General features: G+C 47.7%; 1 protein-coding gene across 1 annotated transcript; it reads left to right on the forward strand.

The window, feature by feature from the left end:
• Window positions 1-1,211: 1,211 nt before the first annotated feature.
• LOC115166173 (RNA-binding protein 38) lies at window positions 1,212-17,374 on the forward strand. The gene is made up of 4 exons (XM_029719930.1): window positions 1,212-1,724; window positions 10,486-10,609; window positions 12,850-12,904; window positions 16,656-17,374. Exons 1-4 carry the CDS (start codon window positions 1,515-1,517, stop codon window positions 17,008-17,010), a joined length of 744 nt encoding a protein of 247 aa, XP_029575790.1. The 5' UTR covers window positions 1,212-1,514; the 3' UTR covers window positions 17,011-17,374.
• Window positions 17,375-17,376: the final 2 nt, after the last annotated feature.

Genomic DNA, 17,376 nt, shown 5'->3' on the forward strand with positions numbered 1-17,376 from the left:
ACTGACCCAAAATTAAGGAAAGCTTTGACTATGTACAGACTCAGTGAGCATAGCCTTGCTATTGAGAGAGGCTGCTGTAGACAGAACTGGCTCTCAAGAGAAGACAGGCTATGTGCACACTGCCCACAAAATGAGGAGGAAACTGAGCTGCACTTCCTAACCTCCTGTCAAATGTATGACCACAAATAATTCAAAAACAAATCCAATTCTGATAAACTCCCACATCTATTAGGTGAAACACCACAGTGTGCCACCACAGCAGCAAGATGTGTGACCTGTTGCCACAAGACAAGAGCAACCAGTGAAAAACAATCATTGTAAATACAACCCATATTTATGATTATCTATTTTCCTTTTTGCACGTAAACTATTTGCACATTGTTACAACACTGTAAATAGCCATAATATGATATGTGTAATGTCTCTATACCTTTGATACTTTTGTGAGTGTAATGTTTACTGTTAATTTCCCGGATGTTTATTTCACTTGCTTTGGCAATGTAAACATATGTTTCCCATGCCAATAAAGCCCTTTGAATTGAATTGAGAAAGAGGGAGAGAATACATGGTCACCTCAACATTACAACCTTTTATCTTGTCTTTCCTGTGAATGGTCACCCCTGGCGTGCGCTTTTGTCTTTAATCGTCTCAATTTCCTCTCACCTCAACTGACGTTTATGTGCGTTACTGTCTAGAGCCAAGGCTTTTGCGCTTACTGTATGTAGCCCTTAACCAAAAGTGAAGGTGACGTTTTATGGTCAGCAACTCAGAATAAACCAGTCCCATGAAGTTGGGCGCCAGTTTCCATGTTCCTTGGAACAACATCCACACCGTTTCAATTCATTGGAATATGCTACTATCCGGTAGTCTTATGTTTCATAACGCGACATAGTCCGAAAGGCTGAAAACTCATCAATGAGTCAAATCAAAGCCTAGGCTACTAGCCTACATGTTAAGATGACCTATTGATCACGGTTAAGTACGTTTATGTGGATTGATTGCAGAATCAAACGGTGTTCTTCGTGTCTTCAAAAGACAAAGACAGGTGTAGGAGGACGTAAGGGTGCAGCCGGGAGGGCGTGGGCTGCGGAAAACGTCACGTATAAAGTTCACAGGGGGCGTTGCTTCGCTTGTCTATTGGCCAAAATGGGAGTGGGCGTGTCTGAAACTCCCCAAGTATAAATATTTTTTTTTTTTTAATTCCTCTTGTGAGATATTTCGAAGGAGTATTCAAGACACCTGTCAAGAAGGACCTGGAGTGTAGCCCGTACATTTGGTCGCCCCTGCTTCGATATAACTCAAAGCATGGAATAAAGAAGTGTTTTTGCATCGGTAGAGACTGGACGGATCAAGCCTGATTGCGCGCTTGAAAACCAAACCATTGCGCATTTAAAGCTTTCATCTCTCCAGCACCAATTGTGTTGTTTAGAACTTTGCTATACCACCTGTGACTGTTTATATTGTGTTTTTTCCCATAGACGGTTTTCGTTTTTCCATTCGGACGCAGCGGACAAATGCTTTTCCATCAATTTGTTAACGGAGGTCTGGAGACAATGCATCCCACTATTCAGAATGACACTACTTTCACTAAGATCTTTGTCGGTGGTTTACCTTATCATACCAACAATGCATCCCTTCGAAAATACTTCGAGACGTTCGGGGATATTGACGAGGCCGTTGTGATAACGGACAGACAAACCGGGAAATCCCGAGGATACGGCTTTGTAAGTGTATTTTACTTCATCTAACACGCTGTGCAATACCCCCTTCTAAATTCTCCATAACCTTCCTTTGGCAGGACAGAACACATGTCAGGCTGACTGTCTGCTGTTTTCTGCCCATGGTCTTTGTTTAGAAACCATTTCAATTGACTGTAAATGTAGCGTATTGTAGGTTACAGGAAGTGGACTACTGTAAACGTGTGAGAAATTGTGTGTGGTGCGCTACAGAGCGCGTTCCAAAGTGTCAGTTATTTTGAGCGCACAATATTTTGTTCACTTTGGTGTCAAAACTCAGCGGTATCATGTAGATTCACTGATATTAGTTAATTTCATGACACACTGCATTTTATTTTGATTACACTTTATATTACAAAAGCCTTATACAAAGTTACTACATTGTAACCAATGATGAAAGTGCCTTGTGACAGATAAGAAGTAGACCCAGATTAGATTTTCTATCACAGGATACTTTCACAAACTGTTCCGCTAACCATCTTGAATTAGGCCACTGTAATGCTTACCCAACCACCTTGAATTGAGAACATATTGAAAGTGAGGCAACACTTTCAGTTCTGTTTTACTGGGTAGGCTGGGCCCACTGCACATTTCCCACACCGAACTGTAAACCGTTACGTTTCCTTTCCATTTTCTGTGTGGATCTGTACATGTGCTGCTGACATTCCCTTATGTATTGGTCTGAAGGTGCTTGTGTAATCTGCAAAGAAAAGAGCACGGGTTCTTTAACTTGCTGTTACACACTTTGTTCAGGCCAACAAGGATGTGCAGTGTTTGTGGTCTTGCAGTCACATGTTTTATCATGAGTAGATTATTTCTTACAAAGTGTAACATCAATTATCTCAGAGTCCTGAACAACAACCCGCTCCCTCTCCAATCTCACACACACACACACACACACACACACACACACTTCCTCTCATATACAGACAAATACACACACGCACACACAATGATTAACAACATCAAATATATGTGAATAATGAATATGAGCTGAAACAATATGAGATGACCAAGCGTGAGGGTTTTATTTGCTGTGAAATATTTCACACTAATTTGCACACAACTTTATTTACGCAGTTCAGAACAGTGTTTTTAACAATGTGTAAAAAAAATAGTTGTACTACGAATAGTAGGGGAAGATAAGTAAACAGAAAAGTATTGGTTGTATTTACAATGTTTGTGTTCCACTGGTTTCCCTGTTTTCATGGCAGCGGGTCACATCTTGCTGCTGTGATTGCACATTGCAATTGCGGTGTATCACCTAACAGATAAGGGAGTTTATCAATGTTTGATTTGTTTTCAAATTCTTTGTGGGTCTGTGTGATCTGTGGGGAATATGTGTCTCTAATATGGGCCTACCTTTGGCAGGAGGTAAGGAAGTGCAGCTCAGTTTCCACCTCATTTTGTGGCAGTGGGCACATAGCCTTTCTTCTCTCGAGAGCCAGGTCTGCCTATAGCAGCCTCTCTCAATAGCAAGTCTATGCTCACTGAGTCCGTACATAGTCAAGGATTTTCTTAATGTTGGGTCAGTCACAGTGGTCAAGTATTCTACTACTGTGTATTCTCTGTTTAGGGCCAGATAGCATCCAGTTTGCTCTGTTTTTTTAGTTGATTCTTTCCAGTCTTTCAAATAGTAATAATTTTGTTTTCTCATAATTTGGTTGGTTCGAATTGTGTTGCTGTCCTGGGGTTCTGTGGGGTCTGTTTGTGTTTATGAATAGAGCCCCAGTGTAACGTATACGCTGGGAGTCGGGAAGCAAGTTCAGGGAGTGAATCATTTAATAAATAAGCGAACATGGACAAAACAAGAAACACGAGTAGCGTACAGACATGAAACAACGGAACAGAAACAATAACACCTAGGGGAAAAAACCAAAGGGAATGACATATATAGGGAAGGTAATCAGGCAGGTGATTGAGTCCAGGTGAGTCTGATGATGCGTGTAATGATGGTGACAGGTGTGCGTAATAATGAGCAGCCTGACGACCTCGAGCGCCGGAGAGGGAATATACGTGACAGTACCCTCTCCCTAACGCGCAGCTCCAACCGCAGGATGCCGACCAGAGGGACGGTCCCAAGGACCAGGAGTGGGCCAGTTTCTTCTGCTGAGGCGCGGGAGCCGGCTGTGGCGCGGGAGCCTGACGAGCCGGCCGGGCCATTGGAGCCTGACGAAGCAGCCGAGGCATTGGAGCTTGCCGAGCCATCCAAGTCTTGTGAACCTGATGAGCCAGCTGAGGCATGGGAGCCTGACAAGCTAGCTGAGGCATCCTCGGTTGCGGCACCCGGACCCGACATCACCTACACTCACAAAAAAACACAAAAATCTCCCTGATGCTCCCCTTTGGTGAGGCGTTATTCTGTAACGGAACCCAAACCTCACAACCATAGAGAGCAATGGGTTCTATAACTGATTTGACTAGTGCAGTGTTAGCTAGCTAGCTACATAGTTGTCTTTGTCATAGCTTGATAATTGTGTAGTTTAGTAATTATCGAGGTTAGCTAGCCAGCTATTTCCGTCCCCCGCGACGCCATTTTTCCAAACCTAGCCAACTATTACCGACGAGCAGCATTGTAGAAACTAAATACATTACAAAGGAACGTCTTGATTAGTGTTATGTTAGCTAGCTACAAAGTTGCTTTTGTATCATGACAAGGTGTAGTACTGAAACTATCGAGGTTACCTAGCCAGCTACACGTTCAAACAAAGTCAACAACGCAGCCACTGCTAGCTAGCCTACTCCACCAGCCAGCAGTACTGTATCATTTTCGTCATTTTAGTCAATAAGATTTTTGCAACGTAAGCTTAACTTTCTGAACATTCGAGACGTGTAGTCCACTTGTCATTCCAATCTCCTTTGCATTAGCGTAGCCTCTTCTGTAGCTTGTCAACTATGTGTCTGTCTATCCCTGTTCGCTCCCCTCTGCACAGGCCATACAAACGCTTCACACCGCGTGGCCGCTGCCACTCTAACCTGGTGGTCCCAGCGCGCACGACCCACGTGGAGTTCCAGGTCTCCGGCAGCCTCTGGAACTGCCGGTCTGCGGCCAACAAGGCTGAGTTCATCTCAGCCTATGCTACCCTCCAGTCCCTACACTTCCTGGCGCTGACGGAAACATAGATTACCACAGATAACACTGCTACTCCTACTGCTCTCTCCTCGTCTGCCCACGTGTTCTCGCATACCCCTAGAGCATCGAGCCAGCGGGGTGGTGGCACTGGAATCCTCATCTCTCCCAAGTGGACATTCTCTCTTTCTCCCCTGACCCATCTGTCTATCTCCTCATTTGAATTCCATGCTGTCACAGTTACCAGCCCTTTCAAGCTTAACATCCTTATCATTTATCGCCCTCCAGGTTCCCTTGGAGAGTTCATCAATGAGCTTGACGCCTTGATAAGTTCCTTTCCTGAGGATTGCTCACCTCTCACAGTTCTGGGTGACTTTAACCTCCCCACGTCTACCTTTGACTCATTCCTCTCTGCCTCCTTCTTTCCACTCCTCTCCTCTTTTGACCTCACCCTCTCACCTTCCCCCCCTACAATACGCTTGACCTCATCTTTACTAGATGCTGTTCTTCCACTAATCTCATTGCAACTCCCCTCCAAGTCTCCGACCACTACCTTGTATCCTTTTCCCTCTCGCTCTCATCCAACACTTCTCACTCTGCCCCTACTCGGATGGTATTGCGCCGTCCCAACCTTCGCTCTCTCTCTCCCGCTACTCTCTCCTCTTCCATCCTATCATCTCTTCCCTCTGCTCAAACCTTCTCCAACCTATCTCCTGATTCTGCCTCCTCAACCCTCCTCTCCTCCCTTTCTGCATCCTTTGATTTTCTCTGTCCCCTATCCTCCAGGCCGGCTCGGTCCTCCCCTCCTGCTCCGTGGCTCGACGACTCACTGCGAACTCACAGAACAGGGCTCCGGGCAGCCGAGCGGAAATGGAGGAAAACTCGCCTCACTGCGGACCTGGCATCCTTTCACTCCCTCCTCTCTACATTCTCCTCTTCTGTCTCTGCTGCTAAAGCCACTTTCTACCACTCTAAATTCCAAGCATCTGCCTCTAACCCTAGGAAGCTCTTTGCTACCTTCTCCTCCCTCCTGAATCCTCCTCCCCCCCCTCCTCCCTCTCTGCGGATGACTTCGTCAACCATTTTGAAAAGAAGGTTGACGATATCCGATCCTCGTTTGCTAAGTCAAACGACACCGCTGGTCCTGCTCACACTGCCCTACCCTGTGCTTTGACCTCTTTCTCCCCTCTCTCTCCAGATGAAATCTCGCGTCTTGTGACGGCCGGCTGCCCAACAACCTGCCCACTTGACCCTATCCCCTCCTCTCTTCTCCAGACCATTTCCGGAGACCTTCTCCCCTACCTCACCTCGCTCATCAACTCATCCTTGACCGCTGGCTACGTCCCTTCCGTCTTCAAGAGAGCGAGAGTTGCACCCCTTCTGAAAAAACCTACACTCGATCCCTCCCATGTCAACAACTACAGACCAGTATCCCTTCTTTCTTTTCTCTCCAAAACTCTTGAACGTGCCGTCCTTGGCCAGCTCTCCTGCTATCTCTCTCAGAATGACCTTCTTGATCCTAATCAGTCAGGTTTCAAGACTGGGCATTCAACTGAGACTGCTCTTCTCTGTGTCACGGAGGCACTCCGCACTGCTAAAGCTAACTCTCTCTCCTCTGCTCTCATCCTTCTAGACCTATCTGCTGCCTTTGATACTGTGAACCATCAGATCCTCCTCTCCGCCCTCTCCGAGTTGGGCATCTCCGGCGCGGCCCACGCTTGGATTGCGTCCTACCTGACAGGTCGCTCCTACCAGGTGGCGTGGCGAGAATCTGTCTCCGCACCACGTGCTCTCGCCACTGGTGTCCCCCAGGGCTCTGTCCTAGGCCCTCTCCTATTCTCGCTATACACCAAGTCACTTGGCTCTGTCATATCCTCACATGGTCTCTCCTATCATTGCTATGCAGACGACACACAATGAATCTTCTCCTTTCCCCCTTCTGATAACCAGGTGGCGATTCGCATCTCTGCATGTCTGGCAGACATATCAGTGTGGATGACGGATCACCACCTCAAGCTAAACCTCGGCAAGACGGAGCTGCTCTTCCTCCCGGGGAAGGACTGCCCGTTCCATGATCTCGCCATCACGGTTGACAACTCCCTTGTGTCCTCCTCCCAGAGTGCTAAGAACCTTGGCGTGATCCTGGACAACACCCTGTCGTTCTCCACTAACATCAAGGCGGTGACCCGATCCTGTAGGTTCATGCTCTACAACATTCACAGAGTACGACCCTGCCTCACACAGGAAGCGGCGCAGGTCCTAATCCAGGCACTTGTCATCTCCCGTCTGGATTACTGCAACTCGCTGTTGGCTGGGCTCCCTGCCTGTGCCATTAAACCCCTACAACTCATCCAGAACGCTGCAGCCCGTCTGGTGTTCAACCTTCCCAAGTTCTCTCACGTCACCCCGCTCCTCCGCTCTCTCCACTGGCTTCCAGTTGAAGCTCGCATCCGCTACAAGACCATGGTGCTTGCCTACGGAGCTGTGAGGGGAACGGCACCTCCGTACCTTCAGGCTCTGATCAGGCCCTACACCCTCCCTACCTCTGAGGAAGCACAGTTCCCGCTCAGCCCAGTCAAAACTGTTCGCTGCTCTGGCACCCCAATGGTGGAACAAGCTACCTCACGACGCCAGGACAGCGGAGTCAATCACCACCTTCCGGAGACACCTGAAACCCCACCTCTTTAAGGAATACCTGGGATAGGATAAAGTAATCCTTCTAACCCCCCCCCCCTTAAACGATTTAGATGCACTATTGTAAAGTGGTTGTTCCACTGGATATCATAAGGTAAATGCACCATTTGTAAGTTGCTCTGGATAAGAGCGTCTGCTAAATGACTTAAATGTAAATGTAAATGATTTCAAGTTTTTTTAAACAGATCCTAATGCTTGGGATGTCGAGTTTTATGTTCCTTTTGATGGCATAGAAAGCCCTTCTTGCCGTGTCTTTTAGATCGTTCACAGCCTTGTGGTTTAGGCCGAGGTAGGTATAATTCTTTGTGTGCTCTAGGGCAACGGTGTCTAGATAGAATTTGTATTTGTTGGGCTGGCAACTGGACCTTTTTTGGAACACCATCATTTTTGTCTTACTGATTTACTGTCATGGCCCAAGTCTAACAATCTGTGCAGAAGTTCTAGGTGCTGTTGTAGGCCCTCATTGGTATCAAGGGACCTCACGTGTGCCAGGAAAACATTCCCCGCACCAGTCACCACTGTCACAAGCATGTACCATTGACACCAGGCAGGAAAGGTCCATGGACTCCTGCTGCTTACGCCAAATCCTGACTCAGCCATCAGCATGATGCAACGGGAACTGGGATTCATTTTTCTACTTCTCAGTTGTCCAGTGTTGGTGATGGCGTGCCCACTGGAGCCCCTTCTTGTTTTTAGCTGATAGTAGTGGAACCCGGTGTGGTCGCTTGCTGCAATAGCCCATCCTTGACAAGGATCCACGAGTTGTTTTCTCCGAGATGCCGTTCTGCACACCACAGTTGTACTGCGGCGTTATTTTTCTGTTTGTGGGCCGCATTTTGGCTTGCAAGAATCTTACCATTCTCCTTCAACCTCTCATCAACAAGCTGTTTTCGCCCACAGGACCGCCGTTGACTGGATGTTTTTTTTGTTTGTCGCTCCATTCTCGGTAAACCCTAGACACTGTCGTGCGTACACTAACTGAATGCCTCGATGCCTGCCTGCTTTATATACTGTAGCTCTTTTGTGTAGTTTGTTTAATGTGTTCCAATTGTCCCAGAAGTGATTTGATTCTATACATTCACATTGAGCTGTTTGCTGACATGCTGTTCTTCCTTTTTTCTTAGCGTATTTCGGTTCTGTTTTAGTGAAGATGTAGATTCTGGTTTTCTGGGTCTCTTAGTTTTTGGTTGGATAGGTTTCTTAATTCTGGTTTTGCATTCTTCATCAAATCATTTCTCATTGTTAGTTTTCTTATGTTTTCCGCTATATTTATTTTTACAATTTGATATGTTAGCTGATACTGTAGGTCAAATATACTGTTCTGTGTCTATTCCCTGGTAGTTTGGTGGATGTGAATAACAGTTCTCTGTAACCTAGAGGGCAACCAGTGGGTCCTTCTCCTCTATACCATATTTCTTGCAGGATGACAATGTCTGTATTTCTGATTTCTTTGTTGAAGTCTGGGTTCCTTCTCTTTAGGCCAAAAGCCTACTCATGGGGTTGCTCCTTCTCTTTAGGCCAAAAGCCTACTCATGGGGTTGTTCGTCTGTGGGGGGGGGGGGGTGGACCGACTCATTTTGTGTGGAGGAGTCGTCACCAAGAGAGGTTCTCCTGCTGTGCTCTCTCTTTGATTCTGTAAAAGTCCTGTTGGAAGTGTTTGATGTTGCCCTGCACGGCTGTCTCAGTTTCAGGGTCCTCCTTTTTCACTATTCAGATTTTCCACCCTCTGCCTCTGTGCTCTTATAGCGGTTGCTTATGTTCCCAGTCTTGTAATCGTCCACAAATAGGGTCTCTAGATTGTCCCTGAGGAGCTTCTGTTTGTACTGTTTTTCGTGCGGTCTCTCTCCTTTTGTTCCCATCCTTCTCCCTTTCTCTCTCTCTCCCCCCTCCCCATTTATAGCTCAATGCTCTCTTTCCCTCCCTCCCTCTCTGGGGGAGGCTGTGTGTTGTGTGTTAGCAGAAGGTAATCCCCTGGTCACAGAGGTGTGACGTGTTGGCGCTCTGCGATAAGGCTGCAGTTTCTTTTTGACTTCCTTCCACACAGACAGACACCACCCCCCCTTGTCAAGCTGTGTGTGGTTATGAGAAAAGGGGGGAAGGGAGAGTGTCAGCGAGACAGATGGATAAAAAGACAAGAGAGAGATGAGGGGAGTTAAAGCAATGCATATTTTCCCTACATGCCTGTGCATACTCATGTTGATGAGTTTAGCTAGCCAACCAGTGCGTGTTCTGTCTCTGGCCCAGGCCGGACAGTCTGCCCGTTTCAACACTGACTTACCATAGCAGTCTAATTCCCCCGGCAGCCTTCAGAAACACAGCAATCAACCCGTCCACAGCACAGACAGTGTTCGCATAGGACTCCAGAGTATGATGCTTTGAAATAAAAGCAAAAGAAGAACGCAGTCCCATCAGTGCCCTGTACTGTTACTCATTTCATGTTTTCGGTTCACTTCGCCTTCATTTATTAGCAGAGTTTGGGACTACTCTTACTGTAATACCTTAATGTATACTGTAATAGATGCAGTCACAGCTGTGTGTGTGTGTGTGTGTGTGCACGCACGAGCGCGTTTGTGAGAGAGACAATGAATGTGTGTTTCGATGTACCATGTTACTGCTTGCTCTTATTTAGCATCCCCTTGTTAGTAAAATAATGATAGGATTGCAAGATACCCTAACCCCCCTCCCTGCACACCCAGACGCCCACCATTCTTTGTGATAGGTCAGGATGCCGTTGCCCCCTAACCTGAGAGACTTACTCCCCCACAGCAGCAGACGGCTCAGCCCTGAAATCCTCTGTTTCATACTTTACCATCACACACTATGTTATAACCACACAGGATCTTACTATCTACTAGAGCTCAAACAGTACAGTATGAACACTGATACGCTTTACTGGGATTACAGGGATTTATTGTTGAGATACAAGTTACCGGATTGATCACTTCCTGAATCCCAAACCTGTGTGTTCTTTCCTCTTCCTGTCAGGTGACTATGATGGACAGGGGGGCGGCAGAGCGGGCATGTAAAGACCCCAACCCCATCGTCGACGGTAGGAAGGCTAACATCAACCTGGCCTACCTGGGAGCCAAGCCACGCAGCCCACAGACAGGTGTTACACACACACACACACACACACACTCTTTCTCTCATACACAGACATACAGGTGAGCGCAGCAGATGACACACTCTCAGTTGACTACTATTATAGCTACATTACTCTAGATTATACGGTACACAGACAACACACTTGGTGACACACACAGCTTCTCCCTGAGGGGGCCATGTGGTCAGGCTCGTACAGTGTTAACTACTAGCCTACCACCAGCCTGTTAACCACCAGCCTACCAACCACCAGCCTACCAACCACCAGCCTGTTAACCACCAGCCTACCAACCACCAGCCTGTTAACCACCAGCCTGTTAACCACCAGCCTGTTAACCACCAGCCTGTTAACCACCAGCCTACCAACCACCAGCCTACCAACCACCAGCCTACCAACCACCAGCCTACCAACCACCAGCCTACCAACCACCAGCCTGTTAACTACCAGCCTGTTAACCACCAGCCTACCAACCAGCCTGTTAACCACCAGCCTGTTAACCACCAGCCTGTTAACCACCAGCCTGTCAACCACCAGCCTATCAACCACCAGCCTGTTAATCACCAGCCTAGCACCAGCCTGTTAATCACCAGCCTGTTAATCACCAGCCTATTAACCTCCAGCCTGTTAACCACCAGCCTACCAGCCACCAGCCTACCAACCACCAGCCTGTTAACCACCAGCCTGTTAACCACCAGCCTGTTAACCACCAGCCTGTTAACCACCAGCCTGTTAACCTCCAGCCTGTTAACCTCCAGCCTGTTAACCGCCAGCCTGCCACCAGCCTGTTAACCTCCAGCCTGTTAACCTCCAGCCTGTTAACCTCCAGCCTGTTAACCGCCAGCCTGCTAACGGCCAGCCTACCACCAGCCTGTTAACCACCAGCCTGTTAACGACCAGCCTGTTAACCACCAGCCTGTTAACCACCAGCCTGTTAACCACCAGCCTGTTAATCACCAGCCTGTTAACTACCAGCCTAGCACCAACCTGTTAACCACCAACCTGTTAACCACCAACCTGTTAACCACCAGCCTGTTAATCACCAGCCTGTTAATCACCAGCCTGTTAATCACCAGCCTGTTAACCACCAGCCTACCAACCACCAGCCTGTTAACCACCAGCCTGTTAACCACCAGCCTACCAACCACCAGCCTACCAACCACCAGCCTGTTAACCACCAGCCTGTTAACCTCCAGCCTGTTAACCTCCAGCCTGTTAACCGCCAGCCTGCTAACGGCCAGCCTACCACCAGCCTGTTAACCACCAGCCTGTTAACCACCAGCCTGTTAACGACCAGTCTACCACCAGCCTGTTAACCACCAGTCTACCACCAGCCTGTTAACCACCAGCCTGTTAACTACCAGCTTGTTAACCACCAGCCTCTCCTCTCAGCCTGTGGAGAAAATACAGGGATGAAATTAGTGCACCACTATATAGATAACAGGATGTCATTTTTAGATGTAGCATATGTGTGAATGACGCACAGCAGTATACTGTACCTCTGTTAGTGTGTTGTTGCTATGTTACACTCCAAACATGCAGTTGATGAGATATGTCAGAGCATGGTATTTTGTTATTTTGTGTGAGATGAGAGTCTGTGTGTGGGTGTGTGTGTGTGTGTGTGTGTGTGTGGTGGTGGGGGTGATAATGAGAGGGGGGGGGAGAAATAACAGCAGATCTGACTCTTCCTTGTCCTGTGTGACTCAACTCACCCAGGGAGTCATGATAAACAGAACATGACTGGGGTGGGGGTGTGTCTGTGTGTGCCTGTGTACGAGTTAGAGGAACATTAAGTGGTTGTGAGAGAAAAAGGAGTCTGAAGTTAGTGAGATATTGAGAGGGAGGGAGAGCGCAATAGAAGGAAGGAAGGAGAGATGAGTCTCCTATCTTCACATTCATGGTGAACTCAGGAGTCAATGAGGTCAGAGCTGCATGTGTGCGAGAGTGAATGTGTCAGCGAGTGTGTGTTGTTTCTCATCAGTGTCCCCGTAGATTCTCGGTTTCGCTTATTTAAACAGTGCCAGAGTGTTCAGCTCACCAAGGGAGGGAAAGACGGAGGGACAGAGAGATGAAAAGTAAATGGGTGGTAGGATCTCTTCCTCCAGGCACTCTGTCCCTTATGCAAGCTCTGTGTGTCTATCTGTCCTGGTCTGATTCCTGTATTGTCCTCCCAGTAGCTCAGATGATGTCTGTTGTTTTATATAGTATCTGATGGTCTCTGACCCTGCTGGGTTCTCTCTGCCACACAGGTTTCTCCATCGGTGTGCAGCAGGTCCATCCCGCCCTGATCCAGAGGCAGTATGGGTAAGAAGGAACCACTCTCTCGGTCTCTGTCGGCCTCTTCCCCTAATCTCCTTCCTTTCATCTTTTCCTCTTGTCAGTCTGTCTAGTTGTGTATTCAGCACATGTTGTAACTGACAGTCCCAGTGGTCTCATAGAGTCTGAGAATGACCCCTCAGCCAGCTGTGCTACCATCAGTTACAAGAGAACACAACTCGGTGAGAATATCCAGACACTGGCTTGCTTCACTTAACTGGCGAGCCTGCTGCTGTTTCCTAACATGGATACATTTGGACATGGGGATATTCTTAGCCTGCTTATGGCTCTCTTTCTCTCCATCCCCCTCTGTATCTTTCTCTCTCTCTCTCTCTCTTGCTCTCTCTTCTTCCTCTCTCCCTCCCCCCTCTGTATCTTTCCTTCATCTCACTCTCTCTCGGCCATGGTTGACCTACACGGGCCGATGAGCTACTAGTCAAACCATTACAACACCTCCTTACACACACACACACACACACACACACACTTCCAGGGAATGAGTGTGTTGTGAAAACAGGCTGAGTAGAGAAGTGAGGGGTTGGCCTGTGAGTCATGGTGTGATAGATGGGTGAACAGTCTCAGTGGCATGGGATGTGCGTGTGCTTGTTTGTGCGTCTGGGGGAAAGAGCACTGTTGACACTTAAAACAGTTTCAGTCAACTCACTCTCTTACTGGTAAGTGGCAGGCTAGTTCTGAATATTCGGTACCAAAGTTATTACAGTGATCTACAATGAGTGGACAAAACATTAGGAACACCTTACGAATATTTTCTTGCACACCCTTTTGCCCTCAGAACAGCCTGAATTCATCGGGGCATGGACTCTACAAGGTGTCGAAAGCATTCCACAGGGATGCTGGCCCATGTTGACTCCAACGCTTCCTACACTTCTGTCAAGTTGTCTGGATGTCCTTTGAGTGGTCGACCATTCTTGATACACACGGGAAACTGTTGAGTGTAAAAAAACTCAGCAGCGTTGCAGTTCTTGGCACAAACCGGTGCGCCTGGCACCTACTACCATACCCCTTTCAAAGGCACTTAAATCTTTTGTCTTGCTTAAAAATCCCTCGTTAACCTGTCTCCTCCCCTTCGTCTACACTGATTGAAGTGGATTTAACAGGTGACATCAATAAGGGATCATAACTTTCACCTGGTCAGTCTATGTCATGGAAAGAGCTTTTGTGCATGTTTTGTACACTCAGTGTACTTCACAACTAACTTAGTTGTGAACACTTAGTTTGACCCAGAAATAAAACATCTTTCTGGCATTTGTTTGGCCAGAAGGGAGATGACCAGAGCTGTCCATGGTTTCTGATGAGTGCTATACTATATTAGGCTAAATGATCCTTTCCTATTCTGTGAGGCCAGTCTGATTGGGGTGTGTGTTCTGTGTTCAGTGGGAGTAGGGATTGTGATAGGCCCTTCAAACCCCCATGGCTCACAGGGCTATTAATATTGCAGCCGCCGGCTTTCAATTATTGAATGATATATTGAGTGGTAAGGGAATTGAGGCTGACCCAGATGAGCCTGTGAATGAATTATGGTGGGCTGATTGAATGTCTCCTTCAGAGAACCAATGGACAATTAAAGCACAAGTGTTCCCTCTCTTCCACTGGATTTGATCATGATCAAGTCTCTGTCTGCCATAACAATGAAAAGGACTTCCTCTTTCTAAATCTTTTGCGGAAGTCACTTGGTATGGGGTGGATTGAGCTATCTTCATGAAGCCTTGACTACTCTGTCAAAAACACACATGGACACGCAGGCACCCCCCCCCCCCCCAAAACAAACCCCACCCCGCCCAAACTCATCATTTTGGCGGTAAGTAAGCACCATTGTCTCAGAGCAAATAGAGTCGGGCTCCTTCTATGGGGAGCTCCGCCTCTCCAGGGGCTTCTCTGGCCCGGGGTTCAAATATTGCTCTGTCTGTCTGTCCATGCTATTGGAAAGGGCAAATAACAAAGATAAACAGAACAGGAAAAACAGAGCTTCTGTCCCCAGGCTTGCTGTATTTACATGGTTGTTTAAGAGGAGAGGGGACTAATGACTAATGGTAGGAGTGGCTGTGAAGAGGTGTGTGTGAACGCAAGTGTGTGGGGGGGTGGGGGGGCAGAATGTGGTCCAGTGGCTGCCTGTAGGACCCAGAGTCGGCAAGGCAGCCACTGAGGCACCATCTGGTCCAGCTAGCTGGCAGGGCAGGCGCCAGGCAGGGAGCTGACAGAGAAGTGAGATTTGGCACTTTATTCAAATTCTGTTCTTTTTTTGAAGAAGGAGAGGAAGGAGGCGGGTGGGTGGGGTGTGTTTCCTGTTGAAACACAGAGACAGGGTGGGGTTGGAGGGGGGGATTATAGGGCTCAGTCACTGCAAACACACATCTGGGGAGGCAGGCAGGATTTGAGGGCTGGTGTGTGTGTGTGTGTGTGTGTGTGAAGTTGTGTTGTCCTTTGCTGAAGTGGCAGTGTTAAGGTGTCAGCGGGCTTCAGTTCGGCTGGCGGCTAGCCAAAGTCGACTAGGGGAACCGAACGAGTGTGCTCCCTTAAAATGCATTTGCTTGAAAAATTAGAAAAAGCAGAAATGGTACTGTTTGTCCGCTTTGAGACACTGTAGCAGTATACACTTCCTCAAAATAGTCAGAATTAATCTAAAATAACTCAAGAAATCTGTCATTAATTTTGACCTTTTTGCAGAGGAGATCTTAGTCACACAATTTGACATCAAACTAAGATGTTTGGTGAAGTATTACTCCCCCCCCCCCAAAAAAAAATTACATCATAACGAGTTGCATGTCTCGTTGAATGACAGCAAAGTCTTCATGGAAGAATCCCTACTGTTAACCAATCACCGACGAAGGGGTGTAGACTTCGGCTTGCCTCTAGAAAAAGTTTTGTGTGCCCGAACAACCGAAAAAACCCTCACCGGAGTCCAAAACGTCACAAAATGTCGTCATAATATATGCACAACGCCTTCCGAACTGTTTCGGCTGGGAAGCATGCGGTCGCCTTTAGAGTGGCTCAAACTGAGCCTCTCTTGTAAAACAGCATACCATCCAAACTGAGCCTCTCTCTCTCCCCTCTCCCTCCTTTATTATTTTTCAGTCTCCTCATTCCCCTACATTTCCCTCCTTTACTTTCTCTTTGTTGCCTGTATTCTACCCTCGATATCCTCAGGACATGGAGATAGTCTCTCCTCTCCCGAGTCGTTCCCCTCCCCCCGTCTCTTCTCTCTACCTATTGAGCATTGGGGTGAAATCATTTTCCCTCTGGTGTTATTTTCTGCTTCCCAGGGACATAATTAGACAAAGCTCTCCACTAAAATAGCCAATTATAAAAACCCAGTTATTACAATCCCCCTGATGAAAGGGATTGACATTCAGAAACATTTGATCACGTGCACATCTCACATTCTAAGGTATTATTTTACAAGGATCCTGATCGACACGTTATTGTGCTTGACGTAAATCTTTACATACAGTATTCGGGTAATACTATGCCAAAGCTAGCACTATTCGGAAGCTGAGTATTCAATGCCATATGTCAGTCATTCACTGGGCATACTGGGTACTGTATGTCCCCTGTAATTACAGTGGTGTGGTACATCATCTACGGCTACTGTAGTGTACGTGCCTCTTTCTCCACGATGGCTGAGCCGTATGTGTGTCCTCAGGCCTGTGCGTGTGTATACATTCCTAATGTATAACCGCATACTGTACACTTGTATCTATAATTTTCTCTGTCTCTTCAGATTGGCCCAGCAGTATATGTACCCCCAGGCCTTCCTCCAGCCCAGCCTGTTGCTCCAGTCCCACCTCAGCCCCTCTCAGGCCTCCCTCTCCTCCCCGTATCTGGACTATAGCTCAGCCTACGCCCCCTATACCTCCACCCCCTCCACTGGCCTGGAGCACTACCCCTACGCCCCCTCGCCCTCCGCTAGCTACCTCCGCTACGGCTACTCCCCCGCCACACCAGGCCCTACCATGTCTGCCCCCCCCACCCCTCCCACACCCATCCACCTCTCCCTCAACCCCCTCGCTGGCCTCTCTGCCCCCCCTACAGCCTACCTCCAATATCCCCTCCACCACCCCGACCGTATGCAGTGAGGGGGGCCTGGGTTATGGAGGTGGGTGAGGGTAATCGGAGGGAGACACTCATGACAACAACGTATGGAGACTTGGAACAAGAGGATTATTGCACTATGACCTGTGACATCATCAGGACGAGACTCCTGACAACCAAGGAGCGAGTGGGGTCAGAATCCAAAAGGGCTTTGTGAAAACAAACAAAACACACTGAGATTTCTTCCTGTTTTTCTATTAGGGTTATTATCCATTATTGTTATCGTAGTTGTTACTATACTACTATTGCTGTTGTCGCCAATGTTTATATGAATGTTTGAAGAGCTCTCCTTGTGTCCGATGCCAAACGTGATGGAGTCGATGGAACATGAGAGCACAAGAAGAAGAACC

This window comes from Salmo trutta, chromosome 28 (genome assembly GCF_901001165.1).
Source record: "Salmo trutta chromosome 28, fSalTru1.1, whole genome shotgun sequence".
NCBI lineage: Eukaryota > Metazoa > Chordata > Actinopteri > Salmoniformes > Salmonidae > Salmo > Salmo trutta.